Here is a 10,085-nt window from a genome sequence, read left to right on the forward strand (position 1 = left end):
TGACCTGCACACCTCACATGTTCTGTCAATAATAAGGATGTCTTCACACACAGAAATACCTAATTCAAAATGTAAAGAATAAGGATTTGTGTGTAAAATAAGCCTCCGATAGTCATTCTTTTATTTTATTGTATTAATCACATAAATTTACAGTCAAACTCGTCCACGCAGCATCCTTCTAAACGTACAGAATGTGGGGTTTGTTTACAACACTGAGACAAACGCTTCCTGCTCATCCAATGACGTTATGCGTTTGTGTGACAGTCAAATCATATTTGGTTGATTGTTTCTTGTTAATTCAACAGATTTAGCAGAGATCAGTTTCAGGCCTCATGCTGTTAGGAGTTCTTCTCCAGGAACGCCTTGCAGCAGCGTAAGCACTGTTCGTACACCTTTTCAAAGTCTTCGTCACTCCCCTGTGAGACAAAAACGGGAGAAAATAAATCAATCATGTAATTAATTACGTACATACATACACCTGCTGGATTTTATACAATACAGCTGTAGAAACGCAGGGAACAGTCTGTGCTTTGAAAACACCAAATAAACTGTTAGTTTCTTACTCAACCATCAGATGAGAGCAACATGTTGCCGAGAAGGAAACAGGTTAGCTTGAGCACAACACCTACAATTTAGAAAAAGCAGCAAGAGTGCTTTGAGGTTTTAAAGCGGGAAGCTTTTACTGAAATCTTGATCGATTTTTATGGAAAAAACCTTCACAACCACAGCAAAGGTCACGATGTACAGCAGGTATAATGTTAACCCACAGACTGATTAGAAGAAGTGGACGAAGTCACCGTGACGTCACTCGTCATTTTGGCCACTCCCACCTTGTGTTTCTGGAGCCAGAAGTGACGAGAGGGGGCGGCGCTACGTACAGCGGACCGGTGGATAAGACGTTATTGGTCTTACCTCCCCCGAACTAAAAAGCACACCGTGAAAGGGTTAAAGCTGCAGCCTGCGTTTACCTCCTTCACCATCTTAAGTAGAGAATTAGCAACGCAAAAGTACCAGTCGAGGCCGCCGCCATGTCATTAAAAACGTCGACCTGATTCCGGCGCTAGAAGAAGTCAGAAGACCAAAGTTATTACCAATCTTCTTCTGGTGGAGATGGTGTATCGTGTGCATGATTAGGAAACGCTGGAGTCGATGTGCAGCAGATGTTTTCTGTGATCAGAGCACACGTCTCCATTCATTTAGCAGCTCTGACGTCAAGTTCCTCTCTGCTCATTCGCTGTCGACCACGATCCAGCACCATCCACTACTGTGAAGCATCCACACCGTGGTGCCAGTGAAGAGCATTAATAATCCCCTTCTGTTGGCTAAAAGCTAGCAGCACACAGACACACACACACACACACACACACTAACCGCACACAGAAAAGTGGTGATTAAAGCACAACTCTGAAACTAAATACTACGATCACATCCACCGTGGTCCACCACCATTCTCTCTTTCATCACTGCCAATTAGACTTTGACGAGCGTTTCATTGTTCCACTTCATCCATCAAGACCACATAGTAAATTACTATTATTTTAGGATATCGACAGCATATCACCACTAATCAAAACGTTACTCCTTTCCACTCATAACCCCCCCCCCCCCAAAGAAGAATTTAATACAGCAGCCAAGGACTCATCAGTCTGAATCGTTTGGCAGGACGTTCCGCTGCAGAGGAAGCATGTGGAGAACATCAGGGATGAGGGAGCGCTGCAGACCAATCTCAACTATTCCTCGAAGCAAATTGAACAACAGTTGTGTTAAAATACTTTATTGTAGCGTTAACTGGGCTGGAAGGGCTCAATGGCATATTTTATATGGATACAAAATGGTTAATGGCTTTTTTTTTTTATTTTATGGCCAGCCATTTAATTCCAATAGAGGAATCAAAGAACCGACGGTGCTGCCGTTTCACCGTTAAAGTTCACCGTGTTTTTCTTTTGGCTCCGTTTCATACAACATGCCTGGACAGGATCCCATTCCTCCCATTAGAGAGCAAATCGTCTCCGGAGTTAAACCACCTGAAGACGACACACATTCTGCTCAACAGGTGCGCAGCCATTGAACGGAATATTGCAATGTTCTGTGATTTCCAGATGTTTGGCCCTGAAAACCTATTTTCCCCAATCAGCATTACTGTGAGCGACGGGAACAATAAACAAAACCTGTCAGCCAGATCTTAAAACTATTTGTTAATTTACATGTAAAAGTGAATTAAGATCAAATATTGCCAGAAGAATGAAATGTTCAGACGAAGGCTGTGATACGAGTAAACAATTACAACAATTATCCAAAGATAATAACTATAGAAAGTTTTGTCTTTAAGTTTTTTGGGCTCTATCTTTAGAATCATTTTGTCCAAAATGACAGTTATCATTTTGACAAATAAAGTTAAAATTGACGACATTGATTTTAGGGATCTCGTCTTCAGGTTGTCTCCAATCTTCTATTTATTCAGACTCTTGCCACTGCTTTCCCCACGAACACACTGTCCCAAAAATGGGGATTATTATGATCAAACGCTCAAGAATCGCCTTAATTATGTGTGAAAACGGCGAACAGAAGAATATACTTGAATACTTACATAGTACGGGTCTTTAATGATGCGCTGATTCTGTGGGTCATATGAACCGAGCAGCTCCACCTTTGCTGGGTTGTTTTTGACCAGACTTGATCTTCTGTTCAGCTCACTGTGAAGACAAAGAGAAAGCTGGTGGCTTCAGGAGAGCAGAAGAAGAACACTTGAATGTTTTAGATATGAGGTGGAACATCCATATCATCACATCCATATCATCCTTTATGAATATCTGTAACGCAATTAACTTCCTTCCAAAGCACTGACAAACAATGCTCTGAGCTTTATTAAGACGGTGAAACAACTATTAATCACTTTCAAGGTGACGACAATGAGATGGGCTTTGTGAGAAGGACAACTAAACATGGACAGAGTGCCTTTTGTCTAAGACGGGGGTCTACTTTTCCCAGTCTGGTCAGCTTAACATTTGTGGAGGAAAAAAAAAAAAATTATGTGGGAGAGAAAGGGTAAAAACCTGCCCAAAGACGAGGCATCCAAAGAACTCAGTAAGCTGCTTACAGATCAGATCTGCCACAGGCATGTGATCTCAAAATGATCCCTAAACGTTCAAAGTATCAAAAAATATCCCTCCCCCTGACCTTTGGAAAGAGCTTAAGAAAGGATATTGCTCATTAAAAAGGAAGGCATTCACCTACAAGCTAGTTCTACTCCATGCTACCACCATTTTGATGTGCATGTGAAGGAGTAGCACAGATCCCTACCGAGACAGAAGGACAACCTAGTTTGACCTCCTTCCGGGCAAATGTTCTCTTGATCCCAGGCTTCCTTCGTTGAGCCGAGACACTCGATGCATGACGCCGCTGCTTTCAGAGGCCGCGTCCACCGGAGAGCTACGTTCTCAGATAGAGTAAGCCTGTGCTGCTGCGGGCTGAATGAAGCGTACCTCATGTTGCTGTCGTCCATGCCGAGAATGTACTCGAAGCTCATGAAGTCTTCGTTGGTCACCTGGAAGGAGAAAAGACAAATGTTACTTCTGGCTTTGTGTGGAGACACGGTACGGCAGAGCCTCTCTATGAGAATCAATCAATCACAAAACAACAATAAAGGCTCCCATAAACCTTAAATCTTTAATAGATTAAACATTAAACTAAACGTTCGTTAGTGGCGGGGTCCGCCACTGGAAGGATTCACAGGGAACGAAGCATGCAGGTAATTCAGCGTTAGTGTTTTATATTTTATTTCATTAGTTTATTGTTCACGCTCTTAACCCTGTACAACAGCTGCTTTAAGGTTTCCCGTGGAGTTTTTTTTAACGCTACAGGATTTTTAAAAAAGTCTCGGCTTTGCAAATGTTTTCTGAGGAAAGAAATGAAATCAACATGTTTGTTAGACCTCAAGAATACGTACAATGAGTTTAGGGGAGTGACACTGAATGTAAACATTGTTTACAAGAAAACTCCACCAATACATCACTGCACATTTCCTGCTGCTGCTGCTGTTTCACATTAAAAGCTTTCACCTGGCGACACACAGGGTGGCTTTTATTGTGACGTGTAACGCGTTTGTAACCACGGTTAGCTCTGATGGAGACGTTTCTGTGACCTTTCGTAATGTGGAAAACCTCGTTCGCCGTTTGAAGTATGAAATCAGATTATTGTTAACCGACTTATTTGTTTAAAAAAACTTGAGGTTAGGGCAGCTAGCCGCACTGTAAACGGATGCAACAGCTCTCTTTTGATGTTGTTGTATTTCTGACAAAAGAAGCGGCTCAAGGGTTTTTTTTGTTGGTGCGTTAAACCACATCTGATGTTGCAAATAAACCACGACTGAAATCTTCAGGATAACAACTTTATGGAGGGGTGTTGAGAAAAGTGTTCACTGTTTATTGGAGGGAGAAGAAAAAGCAGTCAGCGCCCTGAATAGTTTGGGGTTTTGAGAGTCAGTTTATAGGAATGCCAGACGAGTGAAAAGAGAGAGGAACAAAAAGACACAAACAAAAGTCCTGCGATCCAGATGTTGATATACAGAGATCTTCACTCACATAAACAGCTGTGGCCATTCATGCAACAACACAGTAGTATGACTGTTAACATATTAATGCATAGCCATAAAAAGGTCTGATGACTTATTTACCATTCACACCCTTTCTGTTGATATCTCTGCTCATGTCTAACTTGAACTATCACACTAACTGAAACAGTGGTAATCTCGTATTAAAAGAGGCTTTCTGGCTCTTTTACGCTCAGTCGTGGTCAAGTTCCCGAGATTGAAGCACCTCGTTCGGGACAGCACCTCACACAATCCACCGTTTTCCGGTAGAGAAGCATGGCCTCATACTTGGAGGTACTGACTCTCATTCCGACTGCTTCACACTTGTCAGCCAACACCGCCACATCATCTGCAAAGAGCAGAAGCGCAATTCTGAAGTCGCCAAAACCCGACACTCTCTTCCACCCCACCCCCCAGCTGCGTGATAAAAATCACAAACAGAACACCCACTGAACACATGCTCGACTTAGTACCGGGTATACAGACACAGCTCTTACTTTGGTTATACAAGGACCGGATGGCCCCGGCACCTCGAACTCCCACAGTAACGAAAAAGGGAAGGGTGAAGAAGGAAAAGAGCAAAAAGCTTGTCGGAGCTCATTGTGTGGATTTGGCTGGGTTTAAGCCGAGGGTTGAGCCTCCCCATCCCTGCTTTGAGGAGATTAGACGAGGGTCTGACCAAATGGTTTGCAGAGAGACAAACCAGCGAGACGGAAGATCTCAAGCACAGGGTGAAACCCCCGAGTCCTCTCAGGGAAACATAAAGAGACTGTTTTAAGAACAGAGGATAAGCCCAAAGGCCCTACATGGACAAACATCTTGCTGTAATTTCAGACCCGTTTCAGGATTTGAAACTAATACAATACAACAATTGTTCGATTGTCTTCATCAATATTTCATGCACACAGATGCCATCATTTTACAGAACAGTATGGAGACAGACCTGGCCAATGGATTCACTTTCACAATCAAATATACATTACGCTCGGCTGGTTTCTATTATATACCTTCCTGACGTTTCACTGACTAGTGCCCGACCACTTTGTCGCTAAGATGAGAACAGCTGGTCCACTTTAAAGAAGGTCAGTCCACCTTAAATGAGCCCGAGCCAAAGTTAACTTCCACTGCACCGCTGTAACGTCACGCACACAGTGGGTAGCTACGACACCGACGCCTCGGGGGACTGAACGGAGACGATGTGCGGGTGGTGGTGGTGGTGGCAGACTGGCGGTTGAATAAAATCATGTGGCTATAAACTGATTTTGTATTTTGGAAGAATAATAATTCCAAAATAGCCCGAAACACGTGCTGTGACGTCATCCCTACCGCTAGTAGTCGCCATGTTTCTGAGCTCAGCTGCCTGGTCCACCAGTGGAGAACGCCCTCTTGTGGCGCGTACCGTGAACTACGATACATCACATCAATACAGCCCAATAGAAAGCAGAGCGTCTGGATTTAAAATCATACCGTCAGGATTTCTGAATACCCTCGTATACGGTAACACCAAAATACTGCCCAAGCCTAATACAAAAAACATATACTTCCAACATAACACTACTTTTGATGAAAACTGCCATTTTTATTGATACATTTTGAATTTCCGTGGACACTAATACTCCATATAGACATTCTAACTCAAGTCTCATAAACCATTGCCACTTTTCTTCCCTGTAGGAAGATCTTTACGTTTACTAAAGTAAAGCTGTAAAGTTAAATATGGAGGGCTGCTGCTGCTGCTGCACTTCATATTTTAAGACCAAGTTTAAACCCGTGTTGTCTGGAACAAGTCGCTTGATCTTTTAAAACCTTAGATGTTGAACCCCCCCCCCCCCTGTAGACTTCACCGCCCGCGTCGTTTAAAAAACGGCATTTCTACTGTTCTAATCATTCCAATATGAGATAAAAGGTCATATATTTCACCCCATATGGCATGAGTTAACTATATCTCATATAAATGTAATATTGTGTAAGTACATTTCAAACGTGACACATCTGTATCGAATCATTTAAAAAGCCAAATGGAGGCGACTACGTAATAATGTACACATGCCCTGAACTGGCTCCAAGCAAAGCTTCATTTTAAGAAAGACAAGCTAACTGAACCGGCATCATTGCTACACAGACTTATGGTATTCGACATTCCTCTTAATCTGCAGCGTTGGCTGGACCTTACATCCAGTTCAGCTGAAGGTCAGATGAACCTGTGCTTGTTTAGGATAGAGCAACCGTGTGGCGCTCAGTATGCAGCTGCAGGTTAAAAAGGAGAAATGAACCTGTATCAAAAGTGGAAAAAGCTACAGTATGCTAAGTGACAGGTTAACAGCACCTGGGTGTCTAGCAGGCGCCATCTTACAAACATCCCACTCATACACACGAAACACGAACGAGGCGAGAGGAGCCGCGGGACGAGCTGCTTGTACCTGTCGGGCCCTGTGGCTCGTCTCAATGCCATGCTTCCTGAGGCAGGCCAGACCGCGGGCATCCGGTGAGCTGCCTACATTCCAGTCAGAAGTGGCGCCACTGTCTATGACCCACTGCAACAACAGAGAACACAAAAAGGGGGCGCTAACTACCGCTAAGAGAGACGTAGAGGTGAGTGTTCGTACCTTCCTGGCCACATGCTGCATGGGCACGCCGTGGCTCTTCATGCAGGCTTGACCGCGGTGGTCTGGAGGGCTTCCTATCTCATAGTTGGAGGTGGCAGCACTGTCTATCCTCCACTAGACAGAGTAGAGCAACAACAACAACAACAACACAGCAAAAATGGTTCATACCCTCGCGTACAGATGTGTGGTGGGTCATGCAAATTTGTACTGCCATTCGTTTCCCACTTGTATCGGTTAAAAAAGGGGAAGTTGGGGTGTTTTTTGCAGCAGGGTTGCATTAGTGCACGCCCCCAATTTGGAGAGGCAGGCACCGACATGGGAGAAAACAATGCGCATAGTTCCCCATACAGTTCCCCACGCTGTATGGGGAACCACGCTTTTCAATACAGTTCAGTTCCACATTTAAAATACAATAAAAATATAGCATAAACTTAAAGAGATATTGCTGTATTCAGATGGACATTTTAGGAGGCTGAAATACGTTTTGCTGCCGCCCTCGTCCACAGCAGTATATTGCTGGTCATGAGATGTATTCTAAATGTCATTTAATGTGACGTAATGATGGATTAATCACGACATTACCTTGTCTACGACACCAGAGTCTGTCGCCATCTTCCTGAAGACCGCTTCAGCGATCGGGGATCTGCAAATGTTCCCTGTGAAAACCACAAACAACACGACACATTTAGACGCCATGTTTTAAACAAATTAAAAAGGAGTTTATGAACAGTTTTACCAAAAACTGTAACACTTGAGGTAGCAAGAGCAACACACACGCATAGTCAATACACTGTATACACAATATTTGGTAGTTGAAACAGTGTGAAAGTACAAAATAGATACAATATCTGTGTCCAAACGCCTCTCCCGTTTGCGGAAATAAGCAAGGAGTCGAGGAAAGTAATCGAGTATATACATATTGAGAAACGAGAAGGGCCGCAGGTAAAGACGCTCAGCGCGTGTGCAAATCACACTGTGACGTTTCACCACACCTGGCTTCACACCAGCAGTACATACATGCACAACGTTACCGACTAGCGAGCTAATTAAGGCGCCTTTTGTGAAGTTTATTTGAAAGTTCGCAGCTTAGCTATCGGTTTACTGGTCGTATGTGAAGTTTGTTTCATCCTCTATGAGGATTACATGAACTTCTTCAGTGTAAAATGACGCATTTATGTCTCTTACCCAGGCAAACGAACAAAACCGACTTCGTTCCGGTGGCCGCCATGTTGCTTAGACGGTCTTGTATGACGTCACAGGCGGTGGCCAACTCGTGCCTGAACAAAAACATTGAAAACCTTTTTAATAATGCACGTGGAATTTATTGATCTTGTGAAAATACTGCAGATATAATTAATTCTTGTTTTTGATTACGAAACTCTTCACTGCTATAGTTACTAATTATCTTGTAAATTAAACTTTAAATTAGTTTAAAACTATTAGTTTATCTTAACTATCATTTGTAAAATACTATTTAACTATACAATCAACATTGATGCACAACATTAAAATGCTACTTACAAATGAATGCATCAGTAATAATAATTCAATAATATAAATAGTACTATATTGTAACAACTCCTCCTTCTGCTTAACTGGTACTATTATTTTTAATAATTAAATGCATTTTACTGATAATATTTGTAGACCGGAGTTTTAGTCTTGTTACATTGACTTGTTCTCAACTAATCTATTGTTGTGTTTTTTATTTAACATCATTAATAATAGAGTATACATATTAACTACGTTACAAAGCTTCTTTACCATTCGTATGGTTTTGACATGAAAGCACAATTTGGGGATGATATGAAACATATGTGAATCTGGTTTACTAGATTGTAATATACACAAATACGTTATTGTTTGAGTACTTAATTCCAGCTTTGAAGTGCAAATAATAAATGTTGGAGTTAATCACCTCATAAAAAAAGTTGCTCTCAGATCCCTCTCCAAAGCAACAGTCGATGCATTAGAATGTAGAGGTAATAAGAAAATGCATACTTTCATATTTTGAGCAGTGCTTTGCTGAGTCCTGGTATGAAAGGCCTACAAAGGTCATGAGAAAATCCTGGACCAAGACATTCAAAACAACAGATTACAGGGTGTTGAACAACAGTCTCCAGTTTCGCCTCACATTTGGATGAATCCCAATACCAGCTGAAAAAAACAAAACAATGATGTTTGTGACGTTCATGTTGGTTTAAACCACAGAGTCAGCGCCGTCAGTGGACGGAGATTGACACTCTGTGTAAGTGTGTGGTGCAGCATCAGCATGCCGGCGGCACTGTGCAACAAGTGCACAGACTTACAGTAATGCAAGGCCTGAGTGTCCCTATAACTGTATCAAAGGCAAGGTGGAAGCCATGAAAAATAACCCGCAACCATTGGAGCATGCGAGACAGGTTTAAGCCTACGATTCACCTCTGAGGAATGTCTGGGGATGTCTGTTTCATTCTGAAAGTGTGGGGGAAAAGCAGCGGAAAAGAGCATAAATGTCTTACATTTAACAACAAACCCTCTCCTTCCATGCCAACCCTGTCCATGCACATCATAGGAAGCGTGCAATTTATGATTTGCAGGTCATACTAGTAAAACAAAAGGTTAAGTGGATAAGTAATTCTACTGGTTGAAATGCAAAAAATAACCGATCCCAGCAAAAAGTCATTTTAATTTAAATGATTTTCTTCCTGGCTCCCCTGGTTCTATAGGATGTCTGAGGTGAATGCGCCCTTCATTTACCTGCCTTTATCGGTCTATATCTATCATGTAATTGTCTGATCGATTGAACAATGAAAACTAAAAAGAACGCAGGATGAAAGGAACTCAGAAAACGGTATTGCCTGTATTTGTTTCCTATGCTATCTGAAAAGAAAACAGCATTACAAAAAGAA

At 42.3% G+C, this 10,085-nt stretch overlaps 1 protein-coding gene across 2 annotated transcripts; it reads right to left on the reverse strand.

Annotated features, from left to right (window-relative positions):
* Positions 1 to 111: 111 nt before the first annotated feature.
* acp1 (acid phosphatase 1) lies at positions 112 to 8,450 on the reverse strand. 2 transcript variants are annotated; one of them, XM_068724587.1, is made up of 6 exons: positions 8,380 to 8,450; positions 7,777 to 7,850; positions 7,009 to 7,122; positions 3,483 to 3,544; positions 2,588 to 2,693; positions 112 to 416 (listed from the first exon to the last, which is right to left on the reverse strand). In XM_068724587.1, the coding sequence occupies exons 1-6, from the start codon at positions 8,420 to 8,422 to the stop codon at positions 339 to 341; spliced, it is 477 nt and encodes a 158-aa protein (XP_068580688.1). In that variant the 5' UTR covers positions 8,423 to 8,450; the 3' UTR covers positions 112 to 338. The 2 variants fall into 2 exon arrangements, with proteins under 2 accessions (XP_068580688.1, XP_068580687.1); XM_068724586.1 differs by lacking the exon at positions 7,009 to 7,122 and adding an exon at positions 7,195 to 7,308.
* Between the last annotated feature and the right edge of the window lie 1,635 nt (positions 8,451 to 10,085).

Source organism: Cebidichthys violaceus, unplaced genomic scaffold (assembly GCF_023349555.1).
Source record: "Cebidichthys violaceus isolate CVI_PGR_0920_01 unplaced genomic scaffold, fCebVio1.0.p SCAF_31, whole genome shotgun sequence".
NCBI lineage: Eukaryota > Metazoa > Chordata > Actinopteri > Perciformes > Stichaeidae > Cebidichthys > Cebidichthys violaceus.

Coding starts and splice junctions, on each gene's coding strand:
- acp1 (XM_068724587.1), bottom strand. CDS start 8,422: ATGGCGGCCACCGGAACGAAGTCGGTTTTGTTCGTTTGCCTGG. Junction 7,123..7,776: donor ACTCTGGTGTCGTAGACAAG/GTAATGTCGTGA, acceptor CTGTTGTTGCAG/TGGGTCATAGACAGTGGCGC. Junction 417..2,587: donor TCATTAAAGACCCGTACTAT/GTAAGTATTCAA, acceptor TTTGTCTCACAG/GGGAGTGACGAAGACTTTGA.